We start from the raw sequence: 23568 nt of genomic DNA, 5'->3' as shown, positions 1-23568 counted from the left end.
TCAACTCAAATCCAGACTCAACCCTTCTTCCTCCAGAGTGCAGTCCCAACTCTGACCTTGAGTAGATTTCTCCTCCTCCAGAGTGCCACCCTCTTTTATCCTCTCAGAGAATGGGCGTGGGATAATGCAAGGGCTTGTGGGAAAATTACTTCTACCAATGAACTTGCTCCTTTTAAACATTAAGCTCCTCCCCAGAAGTTCAAAGGGGTAAAACTTCCCTTAAAGGCCAGAACTAGAGAATTGTTAAATACTGACTTAGCACTTAGTAAGAACCTATCATCTCATTATCTCATTAGCACGTAGTAAGAACCTAACATCCCCCTTCTTCATTTCTTTTATACTTTATATCTACATTTTCTTTCCTCTCAACACCATCTAAAGTGAAAAACACACACACACACACACACTTCAAGTCTTGTTTGTCTCATTTAACCCTTTCTATGACACTTAAAAACATTAGGGATATAAAGTTTCTTGTGCCATTAAATTCAAAGCACTTCATTATAATGCAGTCCTTTCTAGCTGCTAAAAATATTTTTTATTTTTTCCAGGTTTTTCTTGACTCCTTTCTTGCATTTCAGAATTTCTACTCAGCTTTGATTTTTAAGTAGGAATACTTGAAAGTTTTATATTCCATTAATGATTCATTTTAGGTTTCATGAAAAATTATTTTAAATTGTAAGTCTTTTGTTTTGTCTTTTAGAATATTATAGTCTAATGTTTCTTTGCTACTAGCTACAAAGTCTTCTGGAATACTTCTTATGATTCCATGGTAGTTGAACCCTTTCATTCCTATAATTTTTCAATTTGGGATTTCTTCCAGAACATGTCTGATAGATTCTTTTTTATTTTAAACTTAATTCTAATAAATATGAGCACTTTTCTTTTATGATTTCTGCAACCATGGCAAAGAAATTTTTTATTTGGTCTTCATTTTCAGATAATCAGGGTATCTTAAATTTTCTCTATTCTACCTGTTTTCCAATTCAGTTTTTTTTTAAATAAATATTTTATTTTTTTTCTACTCTTTTAAATCTTATGGTTTCGAATATTTGTTGATGTCTCATGAAGTCATTTAGTTTTATTTGATCCATTCTAATTATCATGGAAAATTAGACCAGGATTTCCACAATTTGTTCTAACGATTCTTTCAATTTTTTTCTTTATTGTTTCATTATAATAATTTGTTTCAATCTCAAATTCTTATAAACCTTGCAAGTTGTATAGACTAAAGCTTCTTAAACTATGGGTTGTGAACCTATATGGGGTTGTGTAACTCAGTGTGAAGACTATGAAAAATTTGAGAGCAGTTAAAGGTATCAAATATTTTGCCAATATTTAATGCTTTATACAAAAATAAATACATTTATTCCATTAATATGCAAATGGCTTTTCACCTTGAATAATTATTTCAATTATATGTATTCCCAAGAGTTGTTTTAAAATAAATTTCTTTATGTTTTATTTTCAGTAAGTGTTTGATTTGTATACCTATTTTACATACCTATATGCCCAAGGTTATGTGAAAATTTCTCAGACAAAAAGGAGTCACAAGAGGAAAAAGTTTATGAAACCCTAATGTAGATCATACGCTACCCATACACACACACATTGAGATTAGACAAACTAAGAAGTAGTTCTATCTTCTCTTTATTATCTACCATGCCCTTTTATCCCTCTTTTACTTTAGTTTTATGAACAACAAAACAAAAGAAGACAAATAAAAAAGAAAATCTTTCTTTGTTTTCCTTATTGTTTGTTTTCAGCCTGGGTTCATTCTCTAAGATTAATTTTTGCAGAAATTATTCTTATAGTACTGTGCCACACTTTTGCATTCATTATTTGCTTTTGTCTTTTGTAAGTTTTTATTTAAAGTTTAAATTCATTGATGATCCAACATCAACTTTAACTGGTAGGGCAGGTGAGCCCACATAGTTAATATAAGTAAATAAGGCATCATGAAGAGAGAAGAGGCTTCATATACTAAGAAAGTCAAACTGCTGATACAACCTCAACTATCATTTCCCTTCAGATCCCAGTAAAGATAGTCTAAGAATCTGCATCCAAGCTGGGAAAAGTAGGTCCCACCCCAACCATTAGCCTAATCTTATTTCCAAGAGCCATCATCCAAGCCAAGGAAAGGAGACTAATATCTGCTACCATCAATACCAATTGCCAATCAACTGCCACCAACTACTGAATAAGCCCAAGGGTCCTATAAAAGGCAGGGAGTCCCATCCCAGACCACCAGTTCTGCTTCCAGACTGCTGTCTGCAGTCATTGTTTGGGGAATAAACCTTGTGGAAATGTGATGACAAATGTCTCAGCTACTCAGAAGACACAGCTACTGAAAATCTGGAAAAGAAGGTTCTTGTTTCCAAACATTTTTGGAATGGTCAAATGTTTCAACAAATAGTGTTCTATCATTAGAAATGGTAATAAAGAAAATGCTTTATCATCAACACCATTGCTGATAAGAACTGCTAGGGATCACTTGGTCTTTTCATTTGATTTATCATATGCATTGTTTCCTTCTTTAGAAGGAATCTGTATGTCTAGTACTTTGCACATAGTAAACGTTTAATAAGTGTGTTTTCATTCATTCACTCATTCTCCAACTTTATGTTGATCTCCATAGACTTTCTTTTTTTTTTTCTCATTGCAATTATTTTTATTTTAGGTTTCAGCATTTATTCTCAAAAACTTCACTTCTCTCTTGATCCAATTTCTCCTCTAGCATTTTAAAGTTTAGAATCTTACCTATTTGGATGATTAAAATTGTCTCCATTTAACAAATGAGGAGAAAGACTCAAAAAAAGTGAAATGGCAGATCTCTTATCCATTTTTCTACTTTACAGATGATGAAATGAAGTAAACTGTGAACTCAATTTTAAAAATTTATTTTGATACCTATATTTCGCTATAATTAATTTCCTTTGCAATTCTATATATTTTTGTTTTATATATGATTTTGAGAAGGGTCCCATAGGCTTCATCACACTGCCCAAAATTCCCTTAACAAAAGAAAAGAATGTTCAGAATCTCCAGTTTACTTGTCTGACCAAAACTACAAACTAGCTTCTTTTCTTTTAAGCTACATCTATAGTAGATGTATGTAGTATGTATGTAGTATGTAGTAATTTAAGAATGAAGTGAATTTCATTTTTTTTTCTAAACAGTGAGAAGCTACACATTTTTGTAGCCATGAAGAACAGCAAGTTAACCCTGAGGATTATCCCAGGGTATCTATATGAAGGAGCTTGTTGAGCTTTGTTTCTAAATGGTCTTTAAAATAGCTGTAAAATGAGGTCACAGTGAATATGTGATTACAAAGTCATACAAATCAATCAGCTTTCTGATTTTGCCATATCCTTTATTGGTGCCCTTTCTAAAGGACAAATACTTAAAAAGCAAAGAACAGTAATCAATGAGACCAGTTTGTATCAACATAGCTGCTAGTCTCACTGTGCCTTCTCCTTTTCAATTTACATTGGTTGATTCCTCAGATGCCTATTTATTCTCCCCTATTTCTCCTATCAATACCTGCTCTCAGAAAAGGACTTCAAAATTCATTCTTTCTAGAATATAAGTGACTGCTATAAACTGAAAATACTACTACTCCAAGAGTTTAAAGGTTCATAAAACTTTGTGTTGTTGAGATGTTGTTGGTTGTTGTTGGTGATGATGTGTTGTTATCATGATTTGCAAATTAACTGAATTTAAGTGAGAGAGGGCTGTGCAAAGTCAACAGCCTCTCTTTTTCTCCTCCAAAACTGTTACACTATTGGAAAGGAATTCAAAGTATAAAATTTCAGAGATTTACTGTTGATGCACAGGGTAAGGAGTTGTGGGAACCCCCTTCTGGTGGTGCAGAAGTCCTTTGTAAAGGAATTGATGAACCTGAAAAGCTAGACTGATAAAAAAAAGTTTAAAAGTTTATTATTGGCATTGGGAAGTCAGCCTAAAGTACAATGTGACCTACAGTTGAAATATCAATAAATAGAGAAAGTGGATAGGAATTAGGACAGATGTTAGGGTTAGATAAATGATCTGAGAATCATAATCACAAAGGCCCTGATGAGATGAGTGGGGAGAGAGAGATGATGAGAGAGAGAAAAAGAGAGAGAGAGAGAGAGAGAGAGAGAGAGAGAGAGAGAGAGAGAGAGAGAGAGAAAGAGAGAGAGAGAGAGAGAAATAGTGTATGAGTGAGTGAAAATAAAACTAATGCTAGAAAAAGTGGCTAGAGATGTAATGTCATTAACAGGAAGCCAAGTTTTATTGAGATTCAGAATGTAGAAAAAATTATGCAGGAAAATGTGTAAGATGAAAACAAGTAGTCCAGAGACTCCCAGTGGACAGGATGTATGCAACCTTGGACTGGGACATGGCAGAGAATAAAGTTGAAGGAAATGGGAGAAAAAGAGCAAATAATGGAGAATGAAGCATCAGTTTTATACAATAATAGTTCAAGGTTTAGAATCATTGGAATAGAGAGAGTACTGGTGGGTGTCAGTATGCTAACCATTAAGCAATGAGTGTTTGGAAAAGTATATTAGGTACTTCATAAATTTCTGTTTAATTTGATAATTCAACTAGATCCAAATTGTGAAGCATTGTAAATGTTAGATTAAGGAGTTTGTATTTATGGGGAATTACTCCAGGTTTTTGAGTATTGAATTTGTAATCACAGGAGACCCTCTAGTCCCATCTCTTCATTTTACTAGAAAAGAAAAATGAGGTTTTTGAGATGTTAAATGACTCTCTGAAAATCAATAGATAAGCATAAGAGCAGGATTTGAATCCAAATTCCTTGACTTACTCTAAACTCTACACTGTGACTCTACACTGATCTTTCCCTGTTTAGTCCAAAAAAAACTAAATAACTTTTTCTAAGTCATAGAAATGGGGAGTAGCATAGCTGGGACTTCATCTCAGGTCTTTTACTCCAAACTCATTTCTATCTTTACCACATCATGCCTCTTCCATTCAAAATAAGGCTGAGAATTAAGAAGATAGCAATATCTTAGTGAGTCACTTTTCTCTGAGTCTTCATTTCCTCTCCTATAAAATGAGGATAATAAAACCTGCTATTTCTTCTGTGATCAAAGGAAATGATGAATATAATATGCCTTGTCAACTTTAAAGTTCTATAGAATTGGCAGATATTATTGCTGTGATATTATTGCTACCAAATAACAGCTAGCTAGGTGGATAGCTGAATATTTTAATAATAAAATGTAATGGAAAATTCATCTCTCCAAAGCCTGATTACATTGAGAATCAATCTGTAAATCAGCTGAGCTGGTCCAGCAGGCCTGCTTTTCCAGCCCTACTCTTACCCTAACTTGATTCCGGACCTTACCAGACTATTGCCATACTTGTTAGCCAAAGGACTCTAATAATTCTGTAGAACAGAGTAAGGCTTTGTACTGCTCTGTTTCACTTAAATACAATTCACATGCAAGTCAAAACAACATCCTCTCGAAGTCATCTGTCCTCTTTGAGAACAAAGGAGGAACAACAAACAATGGATTCCAGCCCTCATCTAAAAACTGCTCACATGCCCAAAGGCTTCTTCACTGCCTTTTGGGTGAGGCACAACTTTCATTCTTTGGAGATAAACTCACTCTATATATTTTGATTATCTCTGTAATCTTGGATACTATCCCTTTGTTTAAGAGTGAGCTCTGTAATCCTTTGAGATTTTCACTTAGGTGGACTAAAAAGGAAAATAAAATGAATAGTTTTCTCTAATTTTACTGGTTTGTTTGAGTGGGCTACATTATCCAGTAAACTAAATGCAATAGGAACGTTTTCCCTCTAAGGTTTATTCAGCTACTTTTCTTTGTGTTATCCTATCAAAGAAGTCAAGAATATCTTTTCAAGACCCCCCTGTATTGGCTCTACTTTGTTTTTGCTAAACACACAGGTGGGGCAGTGAAGACAACCCCCAGAGCTGACATAACCTTTAAAGGAAAGTAGGAATATATAATAAAGGTTATAATGGGCAAAATTGTAGTGTGTTTTCTAGAACCCCCAAATTGGGGTGCCAAAATGAACTCTACTTTCTAGAATCCCCACACCAGGGTGCCAAAAATATACAGTCCAGACTAGCTCTCTGGAGGACCTTGGGACCAGTGGAGGAGTGAAGAGGGCAGGAGACTCAGGAGGATGGTCAAAGATGGAGTCTGTTTATTTCAAGTCCTCTCAGTCCCTAAATACCTTAGTATGATTACATCATTACAGTACACTGAGCATGTACGAACTATAGAAGCATTACATCTTCACATTACCACCGCATGCTGTGCAAGTGTTATCTATAAGCACCCTGCTATTGATATCAATAGCAGGTAAATGTCTCTCTTTACCTTAAGTATCCCTTGCTTCAAGTAGAACACAGGTGGTCACACCCCCTTTGACTTCTCAGGAAGGCTGAGAGGCACCAAAGGGAGATGGAGAGCCAAACTAGACATTGTCAGCAGGTTCCCTCTGGGCTAAAGGATCTTATACCTTACCCAGAGTTCTCCCACTATCTGCAGCCCTCTACACAAAATGGAGAATTTTATATTTGATAGTGGGAGTAATAGAGAGCCTGCTTAAATTTGTCTAGGAGAGAGAGTTGAGACACAGGCAAATAGCCACCAGGGTCTGAATTGTTTGGAGAGATTACTTAGTGAAGAGACTATAGAGGGAGTTTGGAATTGGCAGTTGGAAGCAAGTATTATCACACTTCCACCACAACTTGATTACCCCAATAGGTATCATATTGTAAATTCTATTCCCCATTCCTGACTATTTTCTTGCTCTTATCTACTTCATCCACCTCCATTCTGTACCTTACATTAGATCTGCTGGCATTTGCTACTAAGCCCCTTCCCCCCAAAATGACTGTCCTATAATCGACAAACTTCCTTTCATCTTTTGCTTCTCACTAAGATCTGGATCACTCTTGTTGAATATTTCCTATTTCAAAACTAATTCTACTTCGTTTCATACTCTCTGAATCACAGGTTGTGGTAGAAGAGTAATAATACTTCTTGTTCCCAATTGCCAATTCTAAACTCATTTTATAGCCCCCTAACTAAATAACCTCTCCAAACAATTCAAACTCTGGTTGCTATTATCTATTGATACTTTTCTCTTTTCCTCAGTAAGCTGAATATTTGACTCATAGTCTTTCTTCCCTCCCCAACCTTTGTCCTTATAGTAAGAGTCTGCTCTATATTGCTGCTCCCTGACTCCCTAAATTCCCAATTCCTCAATCTATTTTATTAACATGATCTCTTGCATTCCACCTCAATTTTATATATTTGATTTTTTCGTCATTCTTAAGTGTTTCATGCCCCCATTCACAAACTTTGTAATTCCTGCATCTGATTTTTTTTAGCCTTTCATCTTTCTCAGTGCCTTATGATTCCTAACCTGTTCTTCATTCTCATCATGACCTTCATTTCCTCTATCTCTCTGTTCTTTTCCAAGCTAACACTCCTGCTCTAGCTCCACATTTCCCTCTTCCATAACTCAATCCTTTAGTGAATAAACTTAATTCTACACTATTACCATCAATTCACTTGTTTTCATGTTCTATCAAACTGGTCATATCTTGCTAAGTTTTACCTAGAATCACCCTCCATCTGCCTCCTTCCTATTTATATGTTAGAGGTGGAAGAAATAATGAAATTCTTCTGAATAGATCCATTATGAATTTATGGTATTTAATTTGAACTGGGCCCCCAATGCCACACAGTAAAATTTAACTACATTCTAATTGATTCACTGTCTCATTCTCCATGGCAAATATTTCATATCTTCTCACCTCTCCTCTGACCTCCTACCACATCTTCTCCCTGATATTGTCAGCTGAGAACCTTGTCTCATTCTTTTTTAAGTGTGCAATTTCATTTCATTTTTTTTGAGGCTGGGGTTAAGTGACTTGCCCAGGGTCACACAACTAGGAAGTGTTAAGTGTCTGAGACCAGATTTGGACTCGGGTCCCCCTGAATTCAGGGCTGGTGCTCAATGCACTACACCACCTAGCTGCCCCCTCATTTCATTTTTAAACAAAGATCAGCCTTCTTTCCCTCTCACTTCTTTCCCCCTATCACCCATTGAGAAAAAGTAAGACATGCAAAATCCTTGTTATAGTACAAGAAAGCAAAATAAAATTTCTCACATTCCAGTGTTTTATGTGTGTGTGTGTATGTGTGTATATCTCAATGTTCTGATTTCCTCACCTATTTGTCAGAAACAAGCAACTTTTTGCGTCATGAGTCTTCAAGAAATGTGCCTGATCAAATCACTGTGTTGATCAGAGCTCCTGAAATACATACGTGTTTCTGTGTATGTGTGTGTGTGTGCATTTATACTTATATAAATGTTTATATATGTGTATCTGTTTGTGCATGCATACATATATATACACATAGTTTTAATCAACCAAAATCCAAATCTACCTTCTCACCATAGAAAATGTATGTATTCAATCATAACAAATTCCTCATATCATTCATGTCCTAAAAAATATGTGTCATTATGCATTCCAAGTCCTTTGTTTTTCTATCAGGTAGGAGTAACATATTTCTTCATTTATTCTCAGGAATCCTGTTTGATCACTAAATTGATACAAGTTCAGCATGGTACTATTTCATCATACTTATATACTATAACTTGCTCATCCCAATATATTACCCAATATATGTCACACTCTCAGATTCCCATTCTTTTCCAACTTGAAGAGCTATATTTTTGAGCATATGTTTTGTTTAAACTAATCTCTCCCCAATCTGCTTTCCTTCTAATTTCCCCTGCCCCCTTTATCCCTTTCCACTTTCTCTCTGTGTTGAGTATATTTCTGTACTTAATTTGTGTGTGTGCATATGCACATATGTATGTGGTGTATATTTTTCCTTCTTTTAACCAGTTCAGAGGAGGTTAAGGTTCAAATGTCAACCACTTCATTTCCTCATTTCATGTCTTCCTTATTTGTATTTTTCTGCTTGTGAAGCCTGATTATATGAGATAATTTCCCCTAATCTTCCTTTCCCCTCCTTTCTCCATCCCAGGGTATCTGTCTTCTTTTTCTATTGTTTTTTTAAATATCATCAAGGTATAACAGAATTCCTCCCAGGCCCTGACAATTGAACTCCTTCTATGAACCTTGGGGATGATAGAGATCAATGGCAACATGTGCCTCATCTTTCCATATTAAAATGCAAGTAGTTCATCCTTGATTAATCCTTTATCATTACTCATTATTTACCTTTTAATGTTTCTCTTCACCCACATGTTTCAACTTCAGAGTTTCTAAGAAGCTCTGGTCTTTTTATTAGGAATGCTTAGAAGGTCTCTTTTTCAATTAAAGATACATTTTTCTCCTGCAACATTATATGCAGTTTTGCTGGGTCAATATTCTTATCTGTGAGCATATATTCTTTGCCTTCTGTAATATGGCTTTTCAAGTTCTACATTCTTTTATAATAGTAGCTACTAAATTGTGTGTGGTCCCTACTGTGGCTCCTTGATACTTGAATTCTTTCTGTTTGTAGTATTTTTTTTTTTCTTTTATCTTAAAGTTCTGGATTTTAACCATGGTGTTCTTGAGAGTTCTCATTTTGGGGTCTCTTTTGGGATGCATCTGGTGTCTATTTCTACTTTGTCCTGTGATTTTAAGAGATCTGAAAAGTTTTTTTGGTTTTTTTTTTTTTTTTTTTTTTTTGTTTTGTTTTTTAAGTTTCTTGAAATATAATGTCTAGGAGTTTTGTTTTTGTTTTGTTTTTTTTTTTAAAGAGACTTTTAGGTAGTTCAAGGATTCTTAATTTTTTTTCTCCTTGATTTGTTTTCCAATCAGTTGTTTCTGCTATGAGATACTTTACATCTTCTATTTTTTTCAGTCTTTTAATTTTGTTTTCATATTTGTTGTTTCCTCATACAAATATCAGCATTTATTTGATCCATTTTAATTTTCATTGACTTTGTTGTTTGGGCAAGTTTTGTACTTTTGTCTCAAACTATTGATACCATTTCAGTTCTTTCTTCCACAGCTCTCATTTCTAATTTTTTTTCTCAAACACTCTCATTTTCTTTAAACAAATATTTTAATTCTCTTTTTAAATATCTTCTAATAATTCTAGTTGAGTTTATGCTCAAGCTATTTCTAATCTTTGAAATTTTGCTTATAAATAAGTTTACTTGTAGAATGGAATCATTCTTTTTTGCATTACATGTTTTAAATATCCCTGATACCATAACAGCTCATTGTAGCAGAGTTCTTTTTTGATTTGCCCATTTTCCCAGACTATTTCTTGGCTTCAAACTACCACATTTCTGGAGGTAAGGAATAGGCTGATTTGTTGATATTTTCATGGGATTATTGAGTATTATTTATTCTAGAGTTTCAGGACAGGCTGGGGATCTGAAAGTTTTCATTGTTCCCAAAATGCTCGGAAGCAGGGCAAAATCTGATTGTTGCCTCCCAGCTGAAGCTCAAGTTTCTGACTTGAGTTTAAGTCTATACAAGAATAGACTGGTGCCAGACGCCATCTCCATCAGCCAATTCAAAAGCTCTGTTGATTCAGACCTCAAGAATTGTAGGTTCCACTCTCATCTGGGATTCTTATTTTAGTTATTCTACTATAGACCTAGAAGTTGGAAATAAGATCTTGCTTTGCATTTGAGTTTTGAGCCACACTGCTGGCTTCTAAACTTCCTCTTTTCTCCAAATACAATTCAAGACACCACTACCCCCATCATGGAATGGTACTTCCTTATATAAGCTCCCTTTTTGCTCCAACCTGGCTATGTGACTAAGAACTGTATTGTGGCCAGTACTGCTGCCAGTTTGCACAGGTCTCCATCACAATGGCTTAGTATGGATATGTAAGAGTCCCAGTGTGGATCTAGGGCTTCTTCATGCTCCAGTGTCCAATCTCTGCATTAGTTCTGCAGTACCCCATACAGTATTCTTTTTTTGTCCAACATTTCCTCAGTTTCCATAGACTTTCTTGTCTGTCTCCCATTACTGAATTGGTTGGGACAAATGATTCACTGTGATTTTTTTCTGTATTTTTCCATCAGGATTCAGTCTGATGCATTTTCTAAATCTGTTGGAGAAATTTGTGAAGGGGAAATTGGTTATATTGCTTCCTTTCACTCCTTCATCTTACCTCTACCACCTGCCTCATATTTCAATTTTTAAAACTGGAAACCATTCACTAAGAACTGCCCCTTCTCCTCTCTTCCTCATGTTATGTCCTTCAAATGTCTTCCATCACTATTTGCTGTTTCATTCTCATCTCAGGTGAAAAAGTGCCTCTTTCCTTGCCTTTTTCTTCCCTTCCCCAACCCCCACATATATCTTTTTTTTTATTTTTTTCTCTGAGGCAATTGGGGTTAGGTGACTTAACTAGGGTCACACAGCTAGGAAGTGTTAAGTGCCTGAGGTCAAATTTGAACTCAATTCCTCCAGACTTCAGGGCTGTTCACTGTGCCACCTAGCTGCCCCACCCACATACATCTTAGATCCCATCCCCTCCCATAATCTCTAGCAGATCATCTCACTATAATCCCTATCATTAAACTCTCCCTTTCTATTGGCTCCTTCCCTTCTACCCACAAAATCAGTTATGTCTCCTAAAAAAGAAAAGAAAAAGAAAAAAATCTTCACTTGAGCTTAGTGTCTATGCTAGCTATATTATCTTGGAAGCTGAGTAGAAGATAGGTTGAAGTGAGGAGAAATGTGGGATAAAGAGAGCAACAATTTTTCTAAAGCATAGATCTGACCAGGGCTACCTCCCTTATTTAATGAGCCCCAGTGATTCCATGTTCCCTTAGGATCTGATATGAATGCCTCCTTTTCATAAGCATTCCATTTCTATTTTTCCAATCTTGCCATACTTTATCCTTTCCCACAAATTCCCCAATCTAATTACTTGTTATTCCCTACACATGATACTCCATTTCCTGTTTCTACATTTTTGCACTGATTGTATGTATGAAATGTGTTTTCCTTTCATATCCATTTCCCAGTGTCTCTTAATTCCCTCAAGCTTCAGCTAAAATCTCTCATATTGTAGGTAGTATATCCTGGTCCCTTCATCAGGGAGAGCCTGCTATTCTCAAATTAATTTCCATCTAATCTAATTTATCTAACAGTGCACATATCATATTTATGTATATATCTATGTAGTATTTGCCAGGTTTTTTACATATTGTCTCCTTAATTGTAATGTATGCGTTTTGATAACAGGAACTATTTCTTACTTTTTTCATAATTCCAAAATTTATAATACTGCCTGATATATAATAAGTGGTTAATAAATATATATTTAGTATTGACCAACAGAAATAAAATGAAGTGAGAGCATAATAGCTCTTAGACCATCGCAAGGTGATACCATAAGCCTTCTAGGTATTGGCACCTAGAGAAAAGCCTTATTCCATCCTATCTGATTTTTATGACTCTATAATAAGATACTAAAATAGTCAAGGTGCATCTCTACTTGACATTAAAAGCATAACATAATTCTGTCTGCTGGGCCTGGGATCTATCTTTCCTCTCATTCTCATTCTCATTCTCATCCTACAACCACTGAGGAGATTTTGGGCGAGTCAAGGACTAAATAGAACAATGGTTCTTTCAGCATCACATCATAGAGGTATTATCTCCCATAAGCTAGTATCTGGAACAAAGTCCTATCTTTCTCATTTTAGTTATGGCTTGACAATAAGACACAAAGATAATTCATGTGTAACTATTTCCCATTAAGAGGATGTTATGATTCTGTCTACTAGGAAGATCCAGGTAAAGTGCTCAAAATGCAAATTTTCTTTCTCTGAAATTGGTTTCCCCTTTTTATAAGACTTGGCTCTATTTCCTTCCCTCTAGAACAACAACTTCCAGTGGTCATACTTAAAAAAAAAAAAAGAAATGCAAACAAGAGCATGGAGATATATGTTCAACCTTCTATCCTCAGTGTTAGAACTGTTATCCAACTTGGATATGAGCTAGTACTAAATTTGTTTAGATTTTGATGTGTGATTCAAATTCACATTATTACTAAAGGTAATACATTGGGGTCCTGAAAGTTAACCCTGAGGATTTGTACCGTCGATTAATGTAATCAGCCATTTTGTTCTCTCCAAACACAGCTTAGAGAGCATTCATCTCTCCCTAAGACATTTGACTCTGGAAACAACAATGAAAAGTGCAGAAATTTCAGTTAGTTCTTGCTTTTTCAATTATTATTCTCTCTTTCTGCCTGCTTGGCGCACTAGCCTGACATTTTTCTTTGTTCTTATGGGCATATATCTAGCTTCCTCCCACAGATCTTTTGCATGGCAAGAAGGATTCAGGCTCTAAACAGTATTCTTCCCCCACAGATGTCAAACATGCACAGGAGTGTACTGTGTGCCAGAATGTGGGTGGCACAGAGAGAAAGGGCCAATACACATAGCAAGTCAGAGGGGGGTCTCATTGATGTGATAATGTGGTCTATGTAGCAGTTTTCATTTATATCAATTAGTCAGTATTTAATTATTTGTAATACTGTGGATTATGCGTAGCACAGATGAAACTGAAGATGTAAATCCTGTCCTCTAGTAGATTATAGTTTAGAGGAGGTAGCTGACAGACAGATAGGGAAATGACATGGGAACACATATCACCCCCATTTCTGAAAAAGAGAAAGTAAATGCTCTAACATCCCTAAGAGATAATAGGTCTTTTGTTAATATGCACTGACTAATTAGCTATCATTGTATTTGGAGACTAAGATTATCATCACCCCCATTTTGTGAAGAAGTCTAATCACTTGGAAAATAGAAGGAGCTATATAAGACAGATTCATCCCTATGAGGAATGTTTTGGATCTATTTTTGATTTTCAATTATAGGAACTCTTGGTAAAGTTGAATTCACAATCACATCTCCTTACCAGTAAGGTAGATTTATCATGCTTAATTTAAAAGGGGGGTTTCTGGGTCAAAAACCCTTAATTTTTAATTCATAGGGCACCATGGAGCTGGTTGTAAGTTACAATTGTCCATTTTCACTAAGGGGGGCACAAAAGGAATTTTCTTAAATTTAATCAAGGAAATTTCAAATTGTACATTAAATAAAGTTAGAATTCATTCCTAACAGGAGTTTGCCTGAAGGCAGAGAGCTGCTTTGCTAGCTCTAGTGTCCTAAGATTCAGTAGTTTCTGGTTGACTGCTGAAATTTCCCAGCATAATAGCTCCTCTAATAAAACCTGATCACCTGATATAAGCTAATCTTTATTAGAAAAAAATGTGAATAAAGTGAGTTCCCCTCTCTATCAACATCTTTCAGCTGAAGCTTCATTTCTCAACTTTTTCTCCTTAAACCCCCAAACAGATATAAAATTGAAAGTCTTATGAGGTCTTTTTCATCAAAAATATTTGACAATAAATGAAAAGGTCTCACCACCCAGTGATTTTTTTGGTTTTAATAAATGTGCAAAGACACTGGTCTCAGGATTTAATGACATTGAAATCAGAATTCAATGTGAATCCTAAATCTGCCAGTTGGGGCACTGCAGTAATGGCAGAATATAAGCTTCTTAAGGACAAATACTATTTCATGTTTGTCTTTGTATGTCTATGGTATAAAATCAATGTTTGACACATAAGAACATAACTTTTTTGATTGATTTTTAAAAAATTGATGTTGCATTGTTGTTTCCTTACTTATATAATAGGGATAATAATGCTTGTACTTCCTGTCTCACAGGGTTGTGGAGGATAAGTAAAATAAAATGCTTTGTGAGCTATGAAGTCTTAAGTACTTCTGTTGTTATTACTATCCTAACATAGCACTTGGAACTTAGTAAATGCTACATAAATGTTAGCTACTAGTAGGAATAGAAGAAGTAATAGTAGCAGCAACAATAGTAATTTTAACAGTAGCAGTAGCAGCACTAATAATAATAATAATAATAGCAGCAGTAGAAAATAGTAAAAATAACAACAGAAATAGTAATAATAGGAGTGGTAACAGTAGCAGTAGCAATGATAATAGTAGCAGTAGCAGCAGTAACAGTATCAATGATAGTAATAGTAGGAGAAGCAATAATAATGGTAACAGTAGCAGCAGCAGCCATAGGAGCAATAGCAGTAGGAGTAGTAGCAGCAGCAGTAATAATAATAGCAGCAGTAGTAATAGCAACAGTTGTAGATGCAGTACTAGTAATAGTAATTAAAAATAACAGTGGCAGTAACAGTAACAGTAACAGCAGCAGCAGCAGCAGCCCCAGCAGTTGTAGTAACAGCAACAATAGCAGTAATAACAGCAATAATAGTAATAGAAGCAGTTTCAATAATATTGTAGCAGTAGTAGTAGTAGCAGCAGCGACAGCCGTAGTAATAATAGTAATAATAGTAATTGTCATTGTCATCGTCATTGTCAAAATCTAGCTATTATAACTAAACCCAAGAAGTAGACTTCATAGGTATCTGCCCCCAAAACTAAATTTGCAAAGAGATGAACTAAGAAGTATACATTGACTCTGAATTTATTTTCTTTCTACAGAAAATACTTTGGAAATGATTACCACACCCTATATCAGGGACCAGGGAAGCACAAAAGGTCTGTGTCTATGTTTGGAATGGGAATTATGACCCCTTCTTGTTTCCTTTCCTTGATATAGCTATGAGATTTTTAAAATGTGAGTGATTTGCAATTCCATATAAATGTCATAAGGAAAAGAAATTTTCTGCTTGAGTTTTATTGTCCAAATATTCCTGTTTGCCTGCAGTGATTGGGAGTGATTTAAGTGGCAAGCAAGAGAGCTCAAATTCAGTATTATTTCCTATTCATTCTCCCCAGGAATCCCAGGAGAATTCCTGGGCCTGTCTCTGAGTCTGTAAGAAAAAAAATTGGCCATTGGCCTTTGCAGGGTTCCTGACCCAATTATTTTCTAATAGCTACAGATAGTTCTCCTATAGGAGCATTTTTATCTGCCACAGACCCTGGGTGGAGATGAGGAAAAGGAAGAGAAGCCTTAGTGATAACAAATTTTATTGCAAAAATAGTTTAAATGGGACATTATAATGAAATGAGGCTATGAAACCACAATTGTCACTGAAAACATTTATGTTAACTTAATATACAATTTCTCTCTCTCTCTCTCTCTCTCTCTCTCTCTCTCTCTCTCTCTCTCTCTCTCTCTCTCTCTCTCTCTTTTTTCTTTAACAGACTCTAGCAACACAAGCTCATTTCTGACCAACTCCTCTTATTCCAGTGAGTAAATATGAATCTTTATTCTTTAATCTTCAGAATTCTTTAGTGGTCAAAGGCCAGACTGAGGAAAAAGGCAGTGGAGTCAGGAAAAGGTAGTAGACGTGTGTGTGTATGTGTGTGTGTGTGTGTGTGTGTGTGTGTGTGTGTGTGTGTGTGTTGGTATGTCCAGCATAAGGGGAGTGATTAGAGTCCTAGTAGCCTTATCTCCAACCTTGGTGAACCAAAGACCCCATTATAAAACCAATCTAAGCATCCCTGCTGTGAGAATCTCCTCAGAGGGAGGTAAAGCTTAACAAGCATCCAATCTGCATTGGTCTCTCACCCTAGGGCACTGCAATTACTACTAAGGATGAAGGTTGAATTGATGTGACAGAACACAGATGCCCCATAGAGTACAAACACCAAAAACCATGTACAAGGGAACATTAACAGACCTTGAGTTTAATACATACATACATATACAAAATCTTTCTAATTATTTTCCTTCAATGCACATATGAGTTCATAGAATTTGCACATTTAAATGTTAATAGCCAATGTCTGATGCATGTAAGAATAATTAGAAAATTCATGAATTGCAGTTCTGTTCCATAGAATGAGGGGCAATAAATTGCTAATTTAATTGAAAAAAAAAAAATTTTAAATAATAATAGCTAACATTTATATGTAGTACTTACTATATGTCAGGCTCTATTCTAAACACTTTACAAATACCTCATTTAATGCTAGCAACCACCATGGGAGGGAGGTACTATTATTATACCCATATTACATACAAGAAAACTGAGACAGAAGATAAGTGATTTGCCCAGGGTCATACAAATTACATGTCTGAGGCCAGATTTTAACTCAGTCTTCTTAGCTCCAGGCTCTATCCACTGTGCTCTATTATACCACCCTTCATGCCCCATGAAAGAGAGGAATGATTTTATTTTCCAACAAGGTTCCTGTGAAATCCAAATATACATGTTAATTTAGGCATGTTTTCGTTTAATCATGAACACTAGTGGCCTTACTTTAATTTTAGTTTATTCAATCTAAAGGCTTACATGCACCTAGCCTTACAAAAGAAGTGTAAACAACCATAAGTAATGAATTGACTAGATATTCTCATTTTCTGGTGGGGAGGAAATCTTTTTTGCCGGTTCTAGTTAAGACTTGGAAAATATGAGAGAAGAATAGAAAAAGCTGTGTTTCTCTTCTACTACATGCATACACATAAAAGAACATATCATATAAATATACATATATATATGAAAATACATATGTACATATGTGTGTGTTTTCCCCTTCATTATATAAGCCCCTCTTTTTTTCAGAACTTTTTTCTCTTAACTGAGAAAAACCCATGAGAAATTATGATAAATGTTCAAAAGAAACTGTCACATTCTAAGAAAGAAGCTCACAGAAAAATTCTACAAATTATTTCAAGAATATTGCTTTGTTTTAAATAGAAGTCATTTTTTCTGAATATTAAAAGCTTATTCTTAATTTTTCATTGAATTGAGAATATATCTTGTTCCCTTCCCTGCCTTCTCTTCCTTTGAAGGGGCACTGTGGGGAAGCTGGATGTGTGAGGGGGGGAGGTGAATCTGTTTCTTTAGAAGCCTTAAGTTGTGATGAAAATAGTTCACAACTGTGTCATGTGTATATTAATTATAACATCATATGAAGGCTAATACATAGATATAGGCAAACCTACATTACTAGATGATCTTAAATGTAGATTTTCTTCCAGCCCTTAGCACCCTAGTCCAATCCCAGTTTTCCAAAGAGGAGCTAAAAATCATTTGGAAGATTGGTGAGGGGAGGAAAATGATAGATTTCCCTTCTGCTCAGAAACCATTTTTCCCCCAGAAAGGTTACAAGACTGACATCAAGTGGATTAATCAGAAATAACAGCTATAGGATCAAAAGATCATAGAATCTCAAAAGCTGTAGTGAGTTTCTTGAACATTTAGTCCAAATTGTATCAGAAGAGGAGTCTCTCATAAAATGGACCCAATAAGTCAATCATTCATACTTTTCTTGAGAATCTCTAGAAAGAAGGAATTCACTGCCTAATGAGAAAATTGGAAATTTTCTCTTTGGCTTGTTCTCACTGCAGCTTCTGCTATGATTATGATCTTTGGAATGAAGCAGTACTATTTCTTATTCACATGGTACTCCTTCCTATCCTTGAAGGTAGTTGTCATATATCCCCTCACACTTTCAGTGGGCTAAGCATCTCTTTTCTTTCAACTTTATATGAGGTTTTCAGCCTCATATGGCTGAGTTTCCTATCCTTTTACCACTCTCTGAACTTGCTCTAACCTTGCCATTTTATTTCCTAAAATGTGACTCCTAGGAAATGAACACAAAATATAGATGTGGCCTATCTAAGATAGAGTAAATAGCCAGTAGTAGCAAAACCCTTATCTGACAACTTCTGGCCCTTCTGCCACTCTCAAAGCAAACCTGACTTCCAGTGTTCTAATGCCAGATTGTTTTCTCAAATTGGGCTTGCATTTCATCTCCAAACCTGTCTACATAAAACTATCCTCTGGCTTTATTTGTCCCATCCTATATTACAATTAATATCATGAACCCAAGTTCAAGGTTGTCATTTATTCCTCTTAAATTTCGACTCCTTAGATTTAGCACATTGTTTGTTCTACTTAACACTTTTTTGGACCCTGATTCTATTATTTATTACATTAATTAGCCTTCCTCACTTTGTGTCATCTTGTAAATTTGGCATCAGGAAAAGTGAGACAGAGAGAGACAGACAGGGAGCTAGAGAGAGGAAAGAAAGACAGATTCAGAGACAGAAAGACAGACACACACACACAGAGAAAGAGACAGACAGAGAAAGAGAGAGATCCATATCATTCAAGCATTTCTGTATCTACCAAACTGTTTTAGCATCCATGTTATATCATCCTATTTTATACACAAGAATGACATGAGAGATTTGTCAAATTCCTTGGTGAAATAGAAATGCTATCTCTGGCATTCCTCTGATGTTCTAGTAAAGTAATACTGTTAAAAAGAAAAAAGAAATTATGTTAGAGATGGCATGATCTATTCTTAAAGACATCTTACTTGTTCTTAGTGACCATTGTGTCGACTATTAAAGTTTTAAATTTTTTTTCTTAATTTTTGATATCTTTTATTTTATCACCCTCCAAATATATCCATTTCACTGATAAAAAAAAAGAATAAAAAAGAAATAAAAGGGAGGAAATTGCTTCACTTTTTAAATACTCACAAACCTTCTGTTCTTTTAATAAGACATTCTAGAATTTTTGCCAGGAATCAAAGTCAAAATCAATGAATACTCCATTTTTTCCTTAGAGACACATTTCTATCTCTAAGACCAGTGGTAACTCTCCTATTCTTCATAATTTTTTTTTAAAAAATCACTGGCAAAGCTACACCCAGAGAAAGAACTCTGCGAAATGAGTGTGAACCACTACATAGCATTTCTAATCCCTCTATTTTTATCTGCTTGCATTTCCTTCTCAGGTTAATTTTACCTTATTTCAAAGTCCGATTCTTCTTGTTCAGCAAAGTAACTGTATGGATATGTATGCATATATTGTATTTAACATATGCTTTAACATATTTAACATTGGTCTACCTGTCATCTGGGGGAGGGAATGGGGGGAAGGAGGGGAAAAGTTGGAACAGAAGGTTTTACAATTGTCAATGCATTACCCATGCATATATCTTGTAAATAAAAAGCTATGATAAAAAAAAAAAAATCACTGGCAATAGCTCAGGAATCATGTCTGTTATTTTATATTCAGCATTCATAAGTATACAGGGGGTCTCTAAAATCTTAGCACAGCTTCAGGTTGTACTAGGAATTTGGAGACACTTTGTAGAGTCCTTCTGGGTCTATCAGCTTTATTGAAAGAAGCAAGTGTATTCTTTGTTATCTTGTAACTTAACTCAAGATTCAGCTCCCTATTTCCTATAGTATTTATAGTTCTATGCTTTTCCACATGAATATCATATCTCTTGGTAAACAGAAGCAAAATAGAAGGATTGATTAGTTCTGTCTCCTGTTTATCATCCATTGTCATCATTCCATCCAACATAGGCAGCTATCTGATTGTCTTTTTCTTAGTTTCAACATAGTGGGTGAAGGCCCTTTTTTGCTGTTGTCCTTCATTTTAATTGCCAGGTCAAATGATTTTGATGTTCCATGCTATTCTTAAAGAAGCATACCCATTTTGGTATCCATGTGCCTTTCCTCTGATGCTATATCATTTAGGCTACTTTTCCTGAGCAATTCTTCACAGGTAATATACTGTAGCTGAATCAGGTTCCCTGTTCCTTTCCAATATATTTTGGATAACTTGTAACTAATTCTCCAGACACTGTGGTGTTCTATAGCCTTGCATTACTGGAAGAATATAATATTAAAAAGGTGACTTGTTTTTGTTTTATTTTAGAAAGAAGCTTGGGACTATTAAAAAATATTATACTATTTCTCAACTCCAATGCAAGCTTTCTTCCACTTATTTCTGGGCTCAGTTGATGATCTATTCACAGTGTCTATTTGATATACATACATTCATAGATCAACTGTATGACTTATCCCTTTAACTGTTTAGAAAATAAATATTTCTTATCTTCTTGTCTTTATTTTCTGCTTAGATATTTAAATTAAACTTTTTGTAACTAATTTAAAAGGCTCAGTATTGCCCCAGAACCTGATGTATTCAATACAACATCCAGAAATAGTCCCATTTGGAGAACCTCACAAACTCTAAAGTACCCCTCTTCCATTTCTGACTGCACTGGACATCCTTTTGTACATGTCTTTTCATTTTAGTTATTAAAAATCATTTTTATTGAGTTGACTCAAAACACTGCTCCAGCTAATTGGCACCAAATGCTCCTCTCCCCACCCCTAAAACCAACAATAGCAAACAATAAACAACCACAGCTATAAGTACCACTACCACTCTTACTATCACCACCAAAACAAACAATAAGCAAAACAGTGTCATTCATCATTTTTTAAATTAGTAATTTGATCCAATTTCTAACAATACATAATCATGACAAACAATTGATAGCATCATAATAATAGCTGGGTATTCATATAGCATGTTACAATTTACAAAACACTTAGAAAAACTATCTCATTTAATGCCCTTGAGAAGTAGCTACTTTTATGATTCCTCTTTCCTCTTTACAGATGAGGAAACTTGGTACATGACTCACTCAGGATCACATAACTAGTAGATTTGAATTCAGGTCTTCCTGCTTCCAAGTCCAGAACTCTATCTAATACCTAGGTACATAGTAAGTAGAACGTTAGACTTGGGACTGGGAAGTTAGACTTAGGTCTGGGCAGAACTAAGAGAAAAATTTGAGTAGCAAAAAATGTCACATTTTTCATATCCCCAGTGATCAGACTATAAATTCTTATTCTTAACTTCTAACTTCTTTTTCCTCACTGAGACAAGATAGAACTAAATGAACTAAAATTGCTTTGCCTAAATTTAAAAAGATTGACTTTTTTCCATGTAAGGAAAAGAAAGGGGGGAATGTTTTTTACTAAATAGTAGAAGCCAGATAATAAGACCTACTTATATTGTCTGCCTCACAGAATTATTATGAAGATTTCAAATGAGTTTGTGTGATTCTTCTTTGTAGGCTCTTAAGTACCCTATAAATGTAAGATATTATTAATGTTAAGATTTTTATTATCTATTTCCTAGTAGTTTTCCTGAATCATCTGGTTTCTTTGCTCATTTTAGGTGTGATTTTGCCAGTTGTTATTGCTCTGATAGCAATAACACTCTCAGTATTTACTCTAGTGGGACTGTACAGAATGTGCTGGAAAACAGATCCAGGTATGTATTCTCTCTCTCTCTCTCTCTCTCTCTCTCTCTCTCTCTCTCTCTCTCTCTCTCTCTCTCTCTCTCTCTCTCTCTCTATCTCTATCTCTCTCTCTCTCTCTCTCTTTCTCTCTCTCTCTCTCTTTCTCTCTTTCTCTCTCTGTCTCTGTTTCTCTCTGTGTGTCTGTTTCTTTCTCTGTCTCTGTGTCTGTCTGTCTATCTCTCTCTATTTTGTAGGTAGGATAAAAACTGAACCCAAATTAACCTAGGTCTTGCCAAGTTGAAGTCTCAGTGGTACAAGATGCATAATACCAGGAAAGGAAAGAAAGATATCTTTTTTGATTGGGGAGATTTTTCTTCCTTCTTCCCAAAGGATCAGACAAAAAGCATTCTTCCTCTTTAAACTCATAGACAAGGGACTAGGAATGTTATGATGATGCTTCAATATTTAAGGAACTGTTGGGTAAATATTTTAATGCATAACACTGTTAAGTGAGATTTTTTAACTCACTATCTCCATGCAAAAGGGGTCATTGCTATCCAACACAATTATTCTTTTGTAGTCAGGAGTATTTTGGCCATGATAGCCACATAATGTATAGAATGCTAGATTTGGAATTAGAAATCCCTGAGTTTAAATTCTGCCTCAAACATTTAGTTGTATGATTGTGGTTTAAGTAATTTAAGCTCTTTGAACCTCATTTTCCTCATCTGTAAAACAAAGGGAGTAGATTCCATCTCTTAGGCTCTTTCTAGTTCTAAATCTCTTGTTCTTACCAAAAGCAGAGTTATTTCAAAGGAATGAGGTTTTGGTTTGATATTTATTTTTTAAATATCACATAAAATGGCACTCTTGATACTAAATATTTCATTGAAGAAAAGCCTACCAAACCATTATCAGATGTGGAAAAATCAATAGCAATTATTTTTATAAGACATACAAAACCACAGTGTTCTGGGCTCTGCCAGCTGGTGAAGTGTTACTAGCTAATTCACAAATGCAATTCCTGGGACTAATCAATGACTGTAGAGCACAGAAATGGTTTGAGACAGAGAAAGTCCAAGTTACAATTATCAAGGAAAACCAACCATATTCATTTCAGCTCTCTGTGTGAAACAAAAAGACAACAAATCAATCTTTTCCACCTTTCTTGAGAAGAATGTGGGAAGAGTCTTTATGACCACCTAAAATGTGTTTCCTTAGACAGTTGCCAAGAGGTGAAGGGAATAGCATTTTCATAAATTAATTTAATTTCCTTTAGTTCCCAAACCATCAATTCTGCCTTTCATAGAGAATCAAATAACCTAGATAAAGCCAGTAATTATTGTCAGTATGCAAATGAAGAATAAGGAGATAAATTCAATAGTCAAAACATTTTATACTGACAAAGTAGTTTTCATTTGAGGGTCTAAAAGTAAGTTATTTGGGAATGAAAACAACATCAAAAAAGCTTAAATTTAAGGATATATAAAC

The 23568-nt window shown here is 35.1% G+C and overlaps 1 protein-coding gene across 4 annotated transcripts in view; it reads left to right on the top strand.

Annotated features, from left to right (window-relative positions):
* EMCN (endomucin) overlaps positions 1–23568 on the top strand; it is a 149445-nt gene that overhangs the window by 88919 nt on the left and 36958 nt on the right. For 2 of the 4 annotated variants that reach the window (XM_074276734.1, XM_074276733.1), the window contains 3 exons: positions 15544–15600; positions 16210–16254; positions 22014–22109. In XM_074276734.1, coding sequence (XP_074132835.1) covers positions 15544–15600; positions 16210–16254; positions 22014–22109 — 198 coding nt within the window. The remainder of the gene's footprint in view (positions 1–15543; positions 15601–16209; positions 16255–22013; positions 22110–23568) is intronic. The other 2 variants (XM_074276735.1, XM_074276736.1) reach the window with 2 other exon arrangements.

This window comes from Sminthopsis crassicaudata, chromosome 6 (genome assembly GCF_048593235.1).
Source record: "Sminthopsis crassicaudata isolate SCR6 chromosome 6, ASM4859323v1, whole genome shotgun sequence".
In the NCBI taxonomy this organism is placed as follows: Eukaryota; Metazoa; Chordata; class Mammalia; order Dasyuromorphia; family Dasyuridae; genus Sminthopsis; species Sminthopsis crassicaudata.
This window is presented reverse-complemented; position numbering and strand designations above follow the sequence as displayed.